The sequence below is a fragment of the Euwallacea fornicatus genome, chromosome 14, assembly GCF_040115645.1.
Source record: "Euwallacea fornicatus isolate EFF26 chromosome 14, ASM4011564v1, whole genome shotgun sequence".
NCBI classification, from domain to species: Eukaryota; Metazoa; Arthropoda; class Insecta; order Coleoptera; family Curculionidae; genus Euwallacea; species Euwallacea fornicatus.
Genome location: NC_089554.1, coordinates 3,677,866 through 3,696,681, shown reverse-complemented (window position 1 = coordinate 3,696,681; position 18,816 = coordinate 3,677,866). Strand labels below are relative to the sequence as shown.

Here is an 18,816-nt window from a genome sequence, read left to right as displayed (position 1 = left end):
ACATTTATTTACATGCCACTTTCTTTTGTACAACCCTGTAGCAAAGCTTTTTGCAATGTTTTCGTAAATTGTCAAATATATACAGTCACTCAAAAAAGTATCCGTACAACCGAAAAAAAATTCTGTAAACCGTAACTTTTGACTGATTTTGTTCAAATTTTGTATAATGAAAATTCAAACCGAAACTCAATTTGCGTAATTGAGCAACTTTTGAAAATTTAACTTTTAGAGTGCTTTCCAGTGTTTAAAAAAAACTCCGTTTTGAAAACTTCTTGCGCGGTGGAAATTTTTCAATGTGGTTTTAACATTCTTGTAGAGGGGATTTTTCTTCATATATCCTGAAAATTTGATCAAAATCGAACAACAAATAAGGGAGTTGCAGCCTTTCAAAAACGCCAAAGAGTGACGATTTTCGCGCAAAATGACGAAACTTTGACATTTTTAACGACTTTAAAAAGCTGCAACTCCCTTATTTGCGGTTCGATTTTGATCAAATTTTCAGGATATATGAAGAAAAATCCCCTCTACAAGAATGTTAAAACCACATTGAAAAATTTCCACCGCGCAAGAAGTTTTCAAAACGGAGTTTTTTTTAAACACTGGAAAGCACTCTAAAAGTTAAATTTTCAAAAGTTGCTCAATTACGCAAATTGAGTTTCGGTTTGAATTTTCATTATACAAAATTTGAACAAAATCAGTCAAAAGTTACGGTTTACAGAATTTTTTTTTCGGTTGTACAAATACTTTTTTGAGTGACTGTATGTGGACAAAAACAAATTAAAAAATAATAATAATGACGGACTTATGGCCTACACAGCTCCTGATGAAGTCAAACCAAATCGAAACTCTTGTCTTTCATGCAGCAAAAATCGTCAACTGCGCCGTCTACCGTGGGATCCATTTGGAAATGGACAACCATGTCAGGTAGTCATTTTCTGCCTGTTCTACGAAGGTTTACAGCACGTCGAGGTATGCATAAGGACAAATGTCGTGGTGGGCATATACTGGGTATGCACAATAGAATCTCTTGGCGTTTCAAATCTCCTGCCGCTGATTGGTTGTGCGGGACTGAAACGATCTGTTTATATCGTTAGAATTGTATGGCAAATTAGTACTTATTATCACACTAATAGTTGTTTACACAACTTTGGGTAAGTGCACCCGAGGCGGTGCTCTGTCAATAATTGCAAACAATACCGTTTACATAAATTGCCAGTTTACGAAAACCCTGCACATATTGATATGAAACGTAGGCCTTTATAACATGATTCAATATAACGTAATTTGGCTATTAATTAATCTTCGTTATTGTTGTTTTGCGTTCAGAAACGAAACATGGATATTTGTAATAAATATTGTAGTAAATACATCATCCACTAAACAAAATAATCGTGTTGTGTTTCTTCGCTCTCGTTGTTAATTGCTTTAAGTGAGATTACGCTAACTTACCTCCTTTATCACTTATGTCAACAGTTTGCTACGGTATGTTTAGGGATCTGTACAATATTTCACTACTTATGTGCGGCAACTTAACCGAAACTGGTACAAAATATATCACATATAAGAAAGATTGAATCGCATATGTCATCCTGTATGGGAAATGTTCGAACTTAGAGCCTCGCTTTATCGTTTCTCTAAAAACTTAATTTCAAGTTTCGTATTGGGGAAATCTCCCCTCAAAACACTGACGACCACTTGTTTGCCTCTCTACAGCAACTTTCCTCTCAATGGTGTTAAATGCATAGAAGGGGTTTTCCTGTTCAGGCAACCAATGCTAATTCAGTTTGAAAAGGAAACTTTTACTCTTATACACAATTCATTCATCATTTTTCCTCGTTGAACCGCAGAAAAGATTGAAATATCTTTCCATCATCGTACTCCTTTTATGCCAATGTGAGTTCGGATAAGTAAACAATATTGTGTGATCTTTTTGAGCGTATTATTAAAGGTGATTGATCACAGGACCGTCGCGTGTTCACAGCCGTTCGTTTCTTAATTTGTATTATTGAATCGTGAATTGGAAGGATGCCGGATGAAGTCTCTGTTTTACTTCCTTCTACCAAAAAATCATTATTATACAAAGGGCTCTAAATTCGAACATTTTAAGATAACTAAAAGTTGACGCTGATCTGCCAATTAAGTTCTTGAAAATATTTAGAAATGTTATTAACAATGTAGAGAATTTGAAATAGATAAACCTTCATTATATTTCTCTATCAAGTTCATCTTCCAATAGATTTTTGGTCAACCGAGTATTTCACATTTAGTATACAGGGTGAACTAACTATATCCTTGACCGCGATTCTATTAGGGTCTACGATTGAGTTTACTTTTCATGCAATATTAATTACTTTAGAAGCTATGACGAAATTTAGAATTTAACTGTGAAATCCTTGAAGTTCATCCTTACTTTATCGCTCATGAATTTCAGACTACCCTGTAGATCCATCATTTTGCAAAATAGAGTCTATATAAGCAATTTTAACGATTTCAAGTCAGTGCTGCAAAATTACAATAATCAGATGTACAGCTGTTGTTAATTCATCCTGTATGGTTTCAAATTAGTTATTTACACTTGGACATGTTTCTCCAGAAGGAAACAAATCAGCCTTTATATTCTAGGTACTGATGCTTCCGAGTGACCCAGTACCAGAAGTTGAGACAAATTGCTGATGATGACTTCTTCAGCAGCTTCGTTAATATTGTTCTATGCCAGACATAAAGTTGTTTCTTTAGAATCATCAGTCTTCCAAATTCCTACACCATAGTGTCCTGTAGATGATCGTAGTCCTGTCAAATATCGCTGACTTCGTCCAGGACGTCGGCCGCAGAATTCACCCTTGTTTGCCTCACTGACTCACAACTCAAGTGTTCACTGGAAAATTCACCGAAGGAACCGTTCCTCCTCGTGTTCACTACCAAGGTTTTGGTGCCATAGTCAGTAACGTACTTTTCGTTATTCAGGGAAACCGACTGATAGCCGCAATTGCACCAATCCGGGTACCGGGCCGTTAAAATGCGCTTAAACGCCTCCCGGAATTCAGTGTTGAAGATCGAATAGATGATGGGATTGAAAGCGGAATTCGAGTATCCCAACCATGTGAGAATTTTGAAAGTTATGTCTGGAATGCAGGTTTTGCAGAAAGCAGCAACGATGTTGATGCAAAAGAATGGTACCTGCAAGAGAACCCAACTACAGTTAACTTGGAGAAACTGCTATCTGAAACTTACCCAGCAAATCAGGAAAACTCCCATTATGATCCCCACAGTGACGGCCGCTTTGTGATCGCTCACGTGATAGGGTGAGCTTTGGTGGTTGTGAAGATGGATGTGAAGAGCTTTGTTTTTCTGCTTCATGCTTTTCTTTTTTGAGGTGGAATTAGGAATATCAATGGGTCTCGTGATTGCTCTGATATTTTTAACGTGCTTCTGAGCATAGCAGTACAATCTACAATAAATTCCTGAAACAGAATGCATTGTTGAAGCTTGAATTCAAGTTCGGGGAGAAATTTGTTTATGAATGTTGTTTGGTCAAGTGTTCAGACGGATGGAAAATCCTTTAAAGTTCGCGAAAAACGACGCTTAGTCAACATGGAATAGTCTCAAATGATGACAAGAGAACAGTTTAAATATTCATGTCTGCAGCCCCTTTTCCCTGCCCGTCTAATATGAGAAATGGTGACATTTTTATACAAAATATGAAGAACTGGAACGACAGTGTATTTTCTTTGTCAAATTTTCCAGATGCTTCAGACTCTACTGTTTATTTGAAACGCAATCTTTTCTGTCAGCTGAGTACTAGAAGTTGCCGTTAACGTATACAAAATCGTTCGGCAATGCCTTTCATTTCTGCACGATTAAAACATTTTTTTTGCTATGCGTTCCGCTGAAAAATCTTGCAGCTAACACGTCTTGTAATAAGCAATTCACTCGTTCGTTCTTTGTAGATCATAAAGTGAACGATTCCTTGCCCTTGAAACAAATTTTCTGATGAAGGGGAATTTTTCTCTCGGTGAATCTTCGGCATAAGCGAGCTATTGCCCTCACGCCCATATTATTCGAGATTATATTACTTTCCACCATACCGAGCACACATAAGAATTCCTTATAACTGCATCATGGCATGCGGCTTTCATTTTACGCGGAATCCGATGAACTTCCGGTTCATGAATGTGTATGACCGGTTTGAATTCATGCTCCAAATCACTCCGGTTTCCTCCGGTATGTGGGCATACTCGCTTATGGAACATAGGGCTGCAATAATAATTATCATTGCCTTCATTCAGATCTTTAACTGCTGCCTCAATGAATCTTTTGGAGTTGCTGATAGCCCTGCATCATTATTCGCTTGTAATTCAGCATCATTGCAACTGAGCCATACCGACTACCTAATGTGAATAGTTCAGGTTAGTCTAAGTGAACCAACTGAATCCGGAATTGTTGAAATTTATTTATTGTTATAGTTACTAATCCAGCGTGGAATGGTAATAATGGTAATTCGGTTTCGAGTAAACTTACGTAAATATTGATGAATTCTATTTTCCTGCTCACGTCATCCAGGTATTTAAATGGGATGTCATTAATCTACGTATAAAGCTAATTTTCAATGGGTTTGAAAGTTGCTCTTGAAACCGCGCAGTAATAGGTTTTTTGATTAGGCAATTTACTTGGTAATGTCGTATCTAATTAGGTCTCGCAACGATAGGCTGTGGCATTTAAAATAGGCTTAAGTTCTCACGCCTTGCCCCAACGCTCCAATGGCACATCTTCTCGCGTATAATAAAGTGTGTGTCATACTTCATTTTGTTATGAAGTGCCAACTGGATTTTAAACGTTACAAAGTTTAGGGCCCTTTACGGCGTCCTGGGCAATAAAAAAGAGATACATATTTTATAATCTTTCCTTGAGCGGGTAACATATGGCAGGAAACAAAATGGTGTAAAATAAATCTCGTCGGAAATGTAAAGCACCGCTGCGCTTTGCGCTGCAGGATTTTACGTGTTTAATCTATCAAAAAATGGTCCCCGCTCAGCGATTCTCTATATAAATTTAAAAAATATGACAGATTTATCTCGGAGGGATAAAACTAAACGATTACAATTTACCATCCTCACTTCTGACAAGAATTAATTGGGCTAATATGCAGAACGCGACTGAGATAAACGACTGATATGTCACTGAGCCAAAAAGCACTTATCTAGTTTGCGGAACTATTCAAAATACCGGAAACCGGAATTTATGGGAGGGCAACTAATAGATCCTAGTCGATTCCTGTATATATTTGTGTGCGTTGTGGCAAGAGCCTGATAAATGACTTACGTGCTATCCGCCATATTTCAGATTGATTTTCAAATTGTTGGCATCGACTTGTCCTCCACCTGCTCATTCAAATAATTACGAAGGGAGGTAAGAGAAATTGAAAATATCAACGAAATCCATCGGACGAAAGAAATACAACGGAGGTCGGATGTAACGAATGGCTAGGGGACCGAGTAAAAAGGGTCGTTATATCCGGTCGTCGTTACATCAGGACTTGTTTCTTTTGATAATTAATGAAACATAAAAAAAAACACACACAAACATTTATTTAAAAAATTATGAACTATAACAGGCAAATAATAAAACGTAAATAATTTAATATAACTACTAACTTATTTATGTTCGCGTATGTATGGTAACAACACATTATTTATTGAAATATTTTGTAATTTTTGTTTGTTTTTTGAAACGTAAGCTAAAATAAACAAATTAAAATATTTTCATCTATGGGACTGACTTCAGTTCTTTGTGTGCTTTGAAGGCCTTTGTTTCAGTAATAACTCTCTAGCGCAAAACTGTTTAAGGTTCCTGCGGCTCGTGGAGCTTTCTACGATGACAGTTTAAAGTCTTCACCAATTTCAGAGTTTCTATCGCGTGCATCTTGGATATTTTGTATAGTGGTCACTCCGTTTGCGCTTTGCTCCCTAGGTTTTCGTTTTCATCATCGAGAGATGAACATCATCTTCTCTCTCAAAATTATTATTTATCTTTCTTGCCACCTTAGCAAGAAAGAAGAACGTCTTCCTCTCCAAAGTTATCAGCTACTGGTGTTAGTTCTAAACCTCCATGTTTAAAACAAATCATGATTTTCTGGAGTGATACCCCGTTCTATGCTTCAGAAATCATTGATGTTGCATCCAAAAGATCGATTGCACGCTCTTTGTTTTGCTGATCGTTTTCAGCAATATTGTAGAAATTGTAGATTTTTGAATTCTGAACGCGACGCCGTCGGCAAAATTGGAGCATTCCATTTGAAACAAGCAAGTTGTAGGGGTTGGAAGTCATGCGATTTCGGAAGTTATGGGAATGGCCTTCTTTTTAATTAAAATACGTCAAAATGTACCTTATTAGGTCCTCTCGGAGTCCTGTCCCAGAAGACCGATTCCGACATTTGCAGCGGCTAGAGTGTAGCACCGATTTCCACGAGACTTTGCACCTATCAAAATATTCGAATTTTCCTGAATAACTCGGAAACGAAACATGACATTTTCCAAATAAACGGACTTTAAAATTTGGCGTAAATCCCAAAGTGCCAAAAAAATTAGGTGGGTTCCATTAAAAAAAAAAAAAAAAACATGCCATTGTACTATCACATTTTTATGACGGACCCTGTACATTTGAAAACAATTTTAAAATATATACCTCTTAATGACCAAAAACTCTGGAACGAAACATTTCCTTCTAAAATTCATATATACTGAGGTATTCCACTTTGATGCATTAGTGAGCAGTCCTATATAGTTTTCGTTCGTAATTCGAGAATTTTCCCGATAATTCCTCTGCTCTGTACATTCTTCTATAAAACATTAACTTTGAGCCATTTACCGAAGTAAAACGATATATCGATACATAGAAAACTCAGATTCTATGGTTTAATTCAATAAATCTTTTAGTCGCAGTTTTAGTTGCTTAGTAACGGTAAATGGCTCAAGAAAATTGACTTTTTATGTAGTTATAGTAATTGCAATGGGAAATCGACGTTGCCAGCATTCATCTAAAAATTACGCTAACAGTCCGAAACTTATAAAAAGCGATGTTTTAGCAGTTTTACATAGAAATCCAAGAAAAACCATTATAACACATATGTATGGAGGTGTGCCAAATATGTATATTAAAAAGAATTTTTTTGGGATTTGTCTCTTAAGCCGCTAAAGTCGGAGCTTTTTAAAGAATATCGGTCCCTTTCCGAACGACTTTTTAAAGAATGCTGGCAGTATCGATTTTATACTACAATTATTATATTAATTTATATCCTGCAGCTTCGTTACATCCTGTTAGCAAATCACCGAAAATGTCTTTTTTTCGGACGTTAAAAGCGACTTTTTTCAAATAAAAATGTTCGAATTTCCGTCTTTATACGCGACTTGTCGTCGTAACAAGCGCCATTATTCGCGACTTTACCTGTAGCTACAGTTGTATTGCGATATGTTCTGTTGTTGACGAGACGTTTGATGACAAATGTTGTGGTGATGTGTAACTGAGTCATTGCTCACAATAACTTTCATGGAAATCCCGAACCTCCATTACAAAATATCAGAAAACTCAAGTGGTGCGTTTTAAATACATCCTGTATAGCGTCTCTGCTGACCCTATTGAATGAACTCAATCCTGTTTTTTTTTCAACAATTTATCCCCACATCGAGCCAGTTTTCAAGAGAACTCTGTAAAAAACTTGGGTTACGCGGAACTCACAAATGGATGCTCCAATTCGATTGTCCCGTACGGCCAGTACCTTAACGGTCACTTCTTATATGCGGAGAGGTCTTGTATGACATAAAACACTTTTAGATATTTTTTGTCACCATTCCAAGCTAAACGATCGAGTTACCAAGTTCTTCAATAAAAAAGTTCAATCAGCGTGTGAACCAGATCGAAAGTATTCTTTACGTGCACAGATTCCCGAGCATTCATTTTAATCGACATGCATTATCCAACTTCTTGTTCATTCCGCTCCCTTTTAGGACAAAAATAGACAAAATCGCTTTTGGCAGTTGATTTAAGGTCATTGGGGCTCAAATTCCCATCTCTCACTTAAGCTATCATTTGCATTGAAAAGGAAACACTGATAAATTTATGGCCTCGCAAATAAGAACCGAGACCTGATATATGTAGTAAATAGAGATATCGGAAAGTGCAAGTCCAATATAAAATTTATTGCTCTAGGCATTGCGCAATATTAGATTTTCTTCTATACGTTTCGATCCTTTAAACGAAACAAAACAGCCCGTAATGTAAATGGGGTTCTACAAGCCCTCCGAGGAGGTTAAATAAAAACTACTTGCCTAACATGACAATACAAGGAACGTAGAAAGATATGCAGCTGGAAACGACCGCGTACGTGGGGGTCAAATCCAAAGCGCACGTGGGGTAGTTTTGGCCCCCCGACTCGATTACAAAGGGCTGCGAGGGCCGGTGGAGGCCCAGCATAATGGGGACGAAAGAGATGAGGGCAGCTAGAAGCCATATCGTGGCAATTGTTGCTAAAGCCACTCGTCTGGTCACCCACCGACCGTACCTGAAACATACGAGATAATAAAATCCTGGGCAGGAGCTAGGGGGAATTATGGAGTCTTGTTCGCTATTTCAGTCAAAAATGGGAGGTTGAGGACGACGGGAAGGAAGAAAGGTTTTCATCGATTAGCCATCGGTCTGCTCCAAACACAGAACTGGCTATTAATTCAATTTACTGATTGCAGGCAGAGGAGTAATTTTGTCATGTCGCTTAATTTATGGTGCGGGTTGTCAACATGCATTCCGAAAATTGGCAGCGACAGCTTACTCCTGAACATAATTTCGAACATTTATTACCCAGAAAACATGTTTTTTTCAAATTTACTAGGGGCAATTAATCTTGGACCTTTCAAAAATAAACATCCACGAAATGTATCGATTTTCAAAGTGGAACAGTGCACGAGGAGGTTTACTAAATTGCTCTCATCCCTTATGCATGGTCAGATCTTTTGATCCGGAGAGCAGAATACTTCCCTGACAGTAACATCGAAATGGACGAACGATCGCAGTCCCGCCATAAATGCAATTCTATTTCTATCTCGTCATACCTCACCTCGCCTGTCTATGCATACCGTGCGACTCTAAGTTCTAGCCCCCCCTTCAGTTTTTAACAAATTTTAACTTAATTTTTTTTTAAAGCAGCATTAAATGGGACAAAGAAAATCATCTTTTGAGGTTTATTTTTCTAAATGTTGCTTACACTCCCGGTGGGGAAGTATGGCCGATTTTTTAACTCGAAACATGGGTCAAGTGACACCTTAAATTAACGGTATTTCAAAACGACATTTAATGGTGTAATATGATTTAAAATCGACCAATTCGTTTTTGACAAAAAAAACTATATATACCAAAAAATAAATTTCGTAAAAATGAAATATAAATCAAAACTAGGTTTTTTTATTTTTTTAATGTTACGAGTTGCGCAGTCATTTATCTCATCATGGGGTCATCTGCGCTATCCCATGGTCGTCTGTATTACATCCCAGATCACTCCATTATATATATATATATTATCTTGGGCAAAAGCGCTTGGCGCGGTGGATAACTGAAGCATATTAGGGGCATAAAATAAACCGCCCTTAACCATTGAAATTTTTCCTCATAATTTGTTGTGAACGGTTGCAATTTAATCAATCATAAATTCTTTAACGTAATAAAAATACTTTTTTAGTGCAATAAAAACGTCGAATTACAGAAGTTTACAGATCAATTAACCCACGAACCTCCGTTAATGCAAGGTAGAAACTTCTTTGACAGGTTAAATTTTTGTCAGGAGCAAAATGGGACCTATTTTGAGCATTTAATTTAATTATTTTTCTATTAGCGCTTTAAAAAAAATGTTTATGAACCATGAAACGGAATTTGTATTACATTTTTACATTATCTTTTCCTATTTATAGCTCTTTCATCGTATTACACCGTTAAAGGTGGTTTTGAAATAGCTTTCCTTTGAGGTATTACTTGACCCATGTTTCAATCTCAAAAAATCGGCCATTTCGGCCTGTTGGTGGTCCAGGCTTAAAGAAACAAATAAAGGACAAAAGTTATTATTCTAGTTCTAGTTAATGCTGCTGTGGATTTTTTTACAAATAATAATGCATTGAAAAGTTAGCAGGGGGGGGGGGGTAATTAGAATTTAAAACCGTCTTTGTATCATTTTTTTCCCAAGAGGGTTTTGAACTAATTTTCCACGAACATAATTTAAACGTTCACCTGGATAATTGTGTCTGCAACTGATGTTGGCAAAATACAATTTCATAGACTCTCAGATATAACCTTTGTAACTTCCATGAATCACGAAGAACAACCCTACAAGAAGCGTTTAAGTTCAGTGACTATCAAACGCATTCCCTGTCTTTCTCTTCTAAATGAGCTCCAAGCTGATAATGTCAAAGAGATTGTCAATAATTTTAGTTTCGTAAACATGTGGGTTTCGCCCCATTGAGACTTCCCACAAGCAATCCCTAATGCTCTTCTAATTTAAATGACAGAGTATTTTCTCCTCACTGAATTTCTGTGCAAAACTGGAGTTGCGAGGCTCAAAGCAAGTTTCCTCCCATAAAAACCGCCCCTTAATTAAATGATAATTGGCCAACTAGGGTACTCAAAAACATCCCTCGTTCGAGCCGTTTCTTAATGCGCTAATTATAATTCTATTTAAGCACCCGTGTTTTGCAGGACTTACTTGAAATTCCATTAAAAAAAAAAAAAAAACGCTTTTAAGCTGGAAAAATTAGAGCTACTTACGCAAAAAGGTGTCGGGTCGGGAGGATTGTCGGAGGATTCTTAGCCAAGATTAAATCGCAGCGAAACACATCCAAGGTGGGTTTGCACGCTGCCTGAATGATTTTCAAAGGCGATGCCTCAAGTAACTTGCAATAAAGGCATTCTGACTAATCAAAATTATCCGAGGTTTACGTGATCTGCAAATTCAGGAATTGCTTATGAATATCAACTTTACTTTCCTCTCGCCAACGTGTAAAGTTGCCCTTTCGAAGCATGCGAAATGTACCGTTGCTTATATGACCCTTCAGAAAGAGATTTCACGATGAAACAAACATTTCAAGTAAAGTGGTCTGATATACCCTTTTCCACTAGACAACGCAGAGCAAAACATTCATTATTTTAAAAAGCAAATTTTCTTCTCTTTGATGCACTTAAAAGGAACCATTGCAAAATAATTACATTAATTGAGTATTATGAATTTGAAATAAGACCTAAGCGAAGAGCTCGAGTGCCTGTGGCTCTTTAAACTTTTGTGTTTGGGGTTATTCATTTAAAGGAAAAATCTCTTTTTAATGAACCACCTTCAATTATGCTACAAACAACGTTTAATCTCCCTTGTTTGGACCAGTTCTCTCTGCATGTCAGTAATAATTCCTAGTTAAATAGCCGATTTCATAAAAGATACCTTCGTTAAACAAGGAGCTGCCCTACCTTGGGAGTTTAATTTTAGGGCTTAAATTTTCAAATTCTCTAGTGACTTACTCGATATTTATAGCCGATTGGAAATTCTCCTCGCGTTCTTGTCGTTCCGACAAATAAACGACAGAATTATTTTCAATCCCGGCTTGCAGCTAATTAAACTCAGCTAATTACAATAGCAAATGGTTGGCAGTTTCGCGACGTTATACGTGGATGCGGCGCGCGCGCATGGCCGGCTCACTCTAATCCACGTCATGCGTATCGTCAAATTTTTTCATTAGTAAATCAAATCTCTATCCGCGCTAAATGCAGCAACATTGAGAGCTTCGGAATTTATTTAATTCCGGTTTGATATTCATCGAAACACTTTCAGCGCCTTCTCAGGTGTTTGGTTTAGGAATTAGTTTAACCTCAGGAGATTTGTCAGGAATTTCTTTCTGCTTAGAGATTACGTTGGGTAACATTAAGTGGGAACGTTCAGGAAAATAAGCGACTGCTATTTGAGTTAAACGAAGAATTTCAGAGCTTCAAGCGGTGCTTCCAAAAATGTAGTTCGAGACGGTTAAATCTACATTAATTAAATGCAATTAAAACCGGCTTGACTTAATTTTTCACCGAGTCATTTTGGAATTACGATATACAGTATACTTACGATACTTACGATATACAGGGTATAACATATGGTTATGAAAATATTTAAGAAGGCAACCGTATTCAAAAAATGCTGAAATAGTGCTATAAACCTATGGTCCGTAACGCATCATTATCGATATGCAGGCTGGAAGTTTCGCATTTCTTCTTAGATTTTGAGTTTTTTTCACGTATACCATAGCAGCGTAGATTAGAGACCGGAATATGCAGATGGGAATTTCTTAATTTGCATCGATAAATACTTTCGCAAATTATAGGAAAACGGCCAAAGATATGAACAGATTGTAAGGGACCAACAAGCTAGTGAATCGAAAAGTAAATTTTAATTTAATATCAGAATTCATACAGGGGGTTCCAAAAAAGACGCAAAGTATAAAGTAGTGCACGACCCAAAAAACATAACATCCTGTATATGGCTACCAATAATTTTGACATTTCGTTGTAAACTCCTGAGGAAAATAGGCGAATGGATTTTCAAAAAAATCCAAAATATGAGAAAAACTGCAAAATTTTACTACCCTGTATATCGAAAACGGTGCGTTTTTGGCTATGGGGCTAATAGCTCTTATTAAATTAATTTTCGGAGCAGTTTCACTCCCTGAAATATCTCAATGCTGACGTGTTACACCCTGTGTAACTATATTACCAGTATTTAGTGTAAACTACCACATTTCGCACTTGTTAGGAAAATGACTCTGCTGTTTATTATTTTCAGATTGGCTGCCTTTGGCAGCAATATATAGCGTCAAATATGATGTAAATAATCCATTAACCGATAGTTTTCCCGTCTTTTTAACAAGTGCATTGCTTTAAGGCCTCTATGGATTTATACGTAGAGTTTCTGGTAGTTCGTTGGCCCCGAAGTGGATTTACACGGTAACTGATTTAAACCAGATAAGCATGGCCATTATAGTGAAAAGAGCATATTTATATTTAAGGAGACTTTTCCAAATATTACAAATGTATTTGCCCCATTTTAAGGTTAATAAAAACATGTTTGCAGCAATAACTGTCCAAAATAATGCTCACCATTTCATTTTCATCAGCCATTTTCTGCGTAACCAGCGTTCGTGAAACGAGCGTAGGTTGAAAATGAAAGGAGGAAGGACGATTACAGGCAAGATGTGGTTTAACATACAGGGTGAGTTTTTTCGACCGTTAGCGAAGGGATTTCGGAAATTAGTAGCTACATAGTCAGTTAAGTGGGGAAAGAATTGCAGCTTTAAAGGGGCAATTCAAAGCCACTTTTGGCTTTTTGAAAAAGACCGTGACTTACCAGATATTTAGCAAAAATAAAATTTTGTCGATTTCTTGTAATCGATATGATCCTGTAATGTTTGGCACCAGAGAAATTATGTAAATGTGAATATTGTAGACTTTCCCCTAAAAAAGATAGCCTAACCAGATTTTTTGACGACTGTTATTTTTTACATATTGCATAAACTTACTATTTTTTCAATGGAAAACCTCATAGATTATGACTTATTTAAAAACGTGTTTTTCAGACTTTAAACTGATACCAGTGAGTACACGATAAATTCTCAAAATGGCGGACTTACAGCCTTTTTTAAATCTGATATTGTAATTTTAAGAAAATTGGCAATGGAGTCGTTCAGAATGATTTATTATTTGTTTAAGTTTTTGAATTTGTTTTCCTAACAATATTTTAGATGGTGAAAAAATTTAATACCTATCTATGAACAATTATTTATTATTATCGAAATAATTATTAATAGTGTAGAAGTTCAAAAAGCCTTTCATTGTTGCTTAGAAATGTACGAGGATAGTCTCAGATGTACCCGACCTAACACTTAAAGAAAAAAAATTGGAAAATATTATATTATTGGTGATTGACACACTTTTCCCAGCGATGTTTTACGGCTTTTATGCCCAGTTTATAGTAAGAAGCGTCGAATGTTCGAAAACAGGCATCAACCTCGGACTGGACCTCTTCATTATTGGCAAATCTCTATCCACCGAGCCATTTTTTCAAGTTTCGAAATAGAAAATTATCTGAGGGGGCTAAATCTGGTAGAGAGTGTAAGGAAAAATTTCGAAAAAAAAGTTGATTGACTTTGACGACCGTCGCGATAACGGAAGTGTCGATCAGTACGTTGTCTTGACGAAATAAAACTTTCTTTTTCGTCAAATGTGTTCGCATTTCAAGAGTCCAAAAGTGGTTTTAAATTGGTCCCCAAAAGCCGCAACTCTGCTAGTTTTCGGGATCCGTTTACGAATCGTCGAAAAAAACTTGCTCTGCAGACGACAACGAGCACTCTCTACGTACTATTTAGACGCAAGTAACTTAAGCGTCTAAATCGATCGTGGATAAGCCCTATATGTGGAGATTCACATAACAGCAAAAAAAAATGGGAACTCTTCGTAGTGATGATGAAAGAAAGTCTCGAGTTTCCCCCCAAAAAAGTAGTCATGTTGTTTTACACATACGTCCAAAGTGTCTAAAATAAATTGGACTCGCATTGTAGTGTTTGCCTAAAGGCAACACATGAGCCCCCAGAGACGTGCTATTTCTTTTCATAAAATGTCTCCAGACTTACTTGGAATTTAAAGCTCTATCGGCTCTTATTTCGTTTTAACAGTACAGTATTGGAAAATTTAAGTCTCCTCCCTTGTACTCACCTCAAAGGGTCTTTGATATGTATATACCTATCTAAAGATATAGCGCAGAGGTTCAGTATACTGGCAGTGGAACACATGACGTCAAAAGCGATCCAAGTGTCGCAAAACTTGCTTCCGAATATCCAGTACCCGAGCAAATCGTTCACCCCCGCAAAGGTCATTACCTAAAATTTACCCAAATCAATAACTTTCAAAAACACACGTTTAGGTCTAAAATTATGTGAAGGCAATCTTGGTACTTGTTTGCGTTGAGCGATGCATTGTTTGGACAACTTGTCCGATAAAGTTCAACGCAAATATTTAGACTGTGGTTTTGAGCCTTCGTGCAATGCCGGACGTGCAGTGATAAAAACTCATTACCAACGAGGCCACGAACAGGTCAGCTATGGCCAGAGAGGCGAGAAATAGGTTGCCTATTCTTCGTAGACCTCGGTCAGTGTAGATTGCTATGCAGACTAAAATGTTGCCGGCGACGGACAGGAAGATCAATAGAGAAAGGAATACCCCTGAAACAAATTAAGAGCTAGTTAGGTGACCAGTTAGGAAATGAATATGTTGTGTAACCAGCGGGTAAATATTTTACGCGACGAGCGAGGCGAGACCCGCGAAATCCCAACTCGTGTCACAAGGGTCACACACAACAGCTTTTCCTAACGAGTTTAATACATTACTTCTTTCCCTAATTTTGCGACGCAGAAATACTAAGAAAATGGTATAATTTTGAACATATCGGAACTGCGTCTTGTATCTGAAGAACTGCAGTAAATGTTCATTTTCTACAACTTAAAAAAATCTCCACGTCCTTCAACTGATAAATATTTGTCTCTCATCTCTGATAAATTTTCATTCTCGGATAACGTGGCTAATTCATGTTGAGTGGGGAAAAACCTTCATCTAATAACCCGACGCTATTCTGCAGCCAATTTTGCCGGTATTCTAAACAATAGGTTCTTGCCTCTTTGTTAAACTTAAAATTAATACGGGGAGTTCCCGGAATCATAATTATTAATCGACTGAAATTTAAAAAAAAAAAGTGAAACTAACCTTAAAAAATAGATTTTATCGCTAGTTACGAAATGAGGTTGATATGCACTACTGCCAAAGGCTGGGAGCAATATGTTGGCTGTACCAATTCATTTAGCGCTCAGATTATTCTCCTGTTAAGTAGGCACATGATTTTGAGTAAAAGGAACTTCTGAGAAAGCCGTGTAAATATTTAAACTCCCTAAAAGGGTTAAAAGGTTTTAAATATCCCCGTGTATTTCGGAAATGCTAAATTTATTAACTTTGCATCTGCTATGGACTGAAAACTTGTTTCGACATGCGAGATTATGATTTGAAGTTTGGTGGGTATCAGCATATTAAGCACACCATGAATCAATAATTTGAATATTGCAAATTTGTACAGAATTAGGGGGAATATTATACTTGACCAGGTTTCTATGCTTCAGCGTTCATTACCTTGGCCTATTGAGATTAACACAATAAAAATGGTTGTTTTGAACGAGAGTTTTATTAAAGAGAGCTTTGCGACGGCTCTAAACTTATTCGTGGAGGTTTATACTGTTATAATTGCTAATTGGACCTTTAATTCTAATTAGCATTTCATTTTTAAGTAAATTCCAACACTCTAAAAAAATTAGACTTGGAAATTTGAAAATATAACATCGAGATCTGTTAGAGCTTCGCACACCTTAAGAATTTTCAGTTTTCAGTTCGGGTTTACGGCAATTACATGAATTCCCGAAGGAAACTCGCCAAATAAAACGGAATTAAAGATCAATGAAGATGACCTGCAGGTCTTCAATTAAGTGTAAGTACTCTCTGTCTGCTTTTTCCTTAACCATTTCTGGAATCCCTTTAATTTTCTTAGATAAAGACAAGCCAACGCGTAGTTTTCGCCTATAATTTATAGTTTGCTTCCAACTGAGGAGCTTCCTTCTTTCATTATGTTTTTCCAAGAAAGTTCCCTTCCTTACAGCATTTATGCCAAGCTTGTCTAGAATTTAAATAATATCATTATCGGACGTCTTTAAATAGGAAATTCCGTTACCCTAGTGCCTTGTACTTACCTTTGACAATTTTTCTGCATTCTATTCGACTTCATAGAGAAATGGAACATGACTCTACAAAGTCGTCGACGAGATAAAAAGTTTCCATTCAGTCCTTATGGTTAGATTTTGTGGAGATTTTTTGCTGGCAATCATTGCTGTGCAGCATTTCAGGAAAAACTCCAGGATTCGGGTCAGTGGTCAGAAAGTTCCTTAAGAAGTATTCATGCTTGCGGTAACTGCGGGGTCAATTTGCAAGAATTTTCGTGCGTTCTAGGATAATTTAAAAAATGCGTAGCCACGACGTTAAAGTTATTCTAAACGTCAGGAATTGGTGCATAAAGGAACATCTCCCTCTGTAAGGCAATGAAGACACCAGCTAGACAAATTTTACCGTTTCGTCTCCTCAGTTCGATTTACCAGAAAATCGTTTATTTTCAGTATTTCCCACATCCTCTTCGGTTGTATTTACAGGGAAAATGTTAAAATTTCAAACAATTTTCAATTGTTGGTCGAGTGTATAATCGATTCTGTGAGACACTAGTGTCTATGAATTACTTAATGGGTTTAACATCTCGTGCCACAATCATGATGAACCAAAGTAATGTTAGTAATGAAGTAATATTTCTTGAATAATTCTTTCCTTCGGTATCGTTATCAGTTCTCTATTTAAATAAATAGTGCAAAGGTGAAGCAATTACCTTGGGAGAACCTTTCAGAATAATAACGAGGCTTATTCCACTTATTCACAAACCGTGAGATTACATCTGTTTTACCCTATTTTACGAACACTTACAAACAATATTTTTTCCACATTTGTGAGCCAAAGCCGATGGAAATTTGTTTAGTCCATGACGAGCATATCAAGTGTATTTTTTGAGGTCATAGAAGCTTTGCCAATACTTTCTTTCCCTTTAGGCGATTTATTTATAAAATCTCCGCAATTCACGTATTAAGTGTTAGACTTTAATGACACAGCTCTTTATTAACATTCTTAATTTTTTTAATTAATTTTCGTAACGTTTTAAATTAATTTTATTAATTTTAAATTATTTATTAATTTTTGGAAACACTCTCCCGCAAATGGCAGATAACTAACTCACCCAGATATGACCGCGCCCAGAGAAGCACAGGAGAAGACCGTAATTCCTGTGAACAACTTTTGGGTGTGATGATGTAAATCACTTACTAACACCACACCGATTCAGCAATGATTAAAGTAAGTCAGGTAACGATTCCCGCGAAATCTCCATTTTTGTCGCTCACTTACCGACTAATAAGATCGACATCATGGTGACAGTGTCCTTGTCCGACTCCTCGAATTCCACGATCGTGACATTGTTAATAATCTGCAAATGACAAGGTAGTGACATTAATATCGCAGTTTCCATGATAACTGTTAAAACTTTTACTTCGAGCAGCTTAGCTAATTAAAATTTGTCATATAATGGAAGTGCGCAGATTAAAACCTCCATTTATCTTTTGAAGCATGTAAATGGGAAGCTGAATATTAGCGTCAGAGACACATTAAATAATTATTTCTCTACTTCGGATTACAAGTTTGTAACCCAAATGTAGTTGGACATGAGAGCGTATCACATATTTCATGATTTACGCCATCCATTTCAGTTTTGAAATAATATATGAGATAAGTTGAAATTTAAATTTCCTTTGGAGCTTAGCGGAGGTAGAGATAGTTTAAGGAACGAACTTTAATCTGGTTGTAATTAATAATGGGAGAATTACGGAGTTCAAAAGTATAATTCTGTTCAAGTGACTGGAAATCACCAACAACACCAAGTGCTTCAGCTGTCCTAATTGGGTAATTCGCTTAGTTGCATTACGAGGAGTTTTTTCGTAGGCTCCGTTCAGTTTATGATCGGTGGAAAATTTCCTTAAAGTTTGTGCAAGGTCTTCTGCAATAATGGGGCCAGAAGAACTCACACCCGCATCATAAATCTATCTTTCAGCTAAGAAGTAACTTTTGTTAAAGCCCCAT

The 18,816-nt window shown here is 36.8% G+C and overlaps 1 protein-coding gene across 1 annotated transcript in view; it reads right to left on the bottom strand.

The window, feature by feature from the left end:
• Positions 1–477: 477 nt before the first annotated feature.
• Positions 478–18,816, bottom strand: part of LOC136343224 (dopamine receptor 1-like) — a 145,970-nt gene continuing 127,631 nt past the window's right edge. The window contains exons 3-8 of the mRNA XM_066289814.1: positions 18,088–18,166; positions 15,127–15,272; positions 14,767–14,930; positions 8,322–8,554; positions 3,232–3,461; positions 478–3,177 (exon numbers count right to left, since the gene is read on the bottom strand). Coding sequence (XP_066145911.1) covers positions 2,794–3,177; positions 3,232–3,461; positions 8,322–8,554; positions 14,767–14,930; positions 15,127–15,272; positions 18,088–18,166 — 1,236 coding nt within the window. The 3' untranslated portion in view covers positions 478–2,793. The remainder of the gene's footprint in view (positions 3,178–3,231; positions 3,462–8,321; positions 8,555–14,766; positions 14,931–15,126; positions 15,273–18,087; positions 18,167–18,816) is intronic.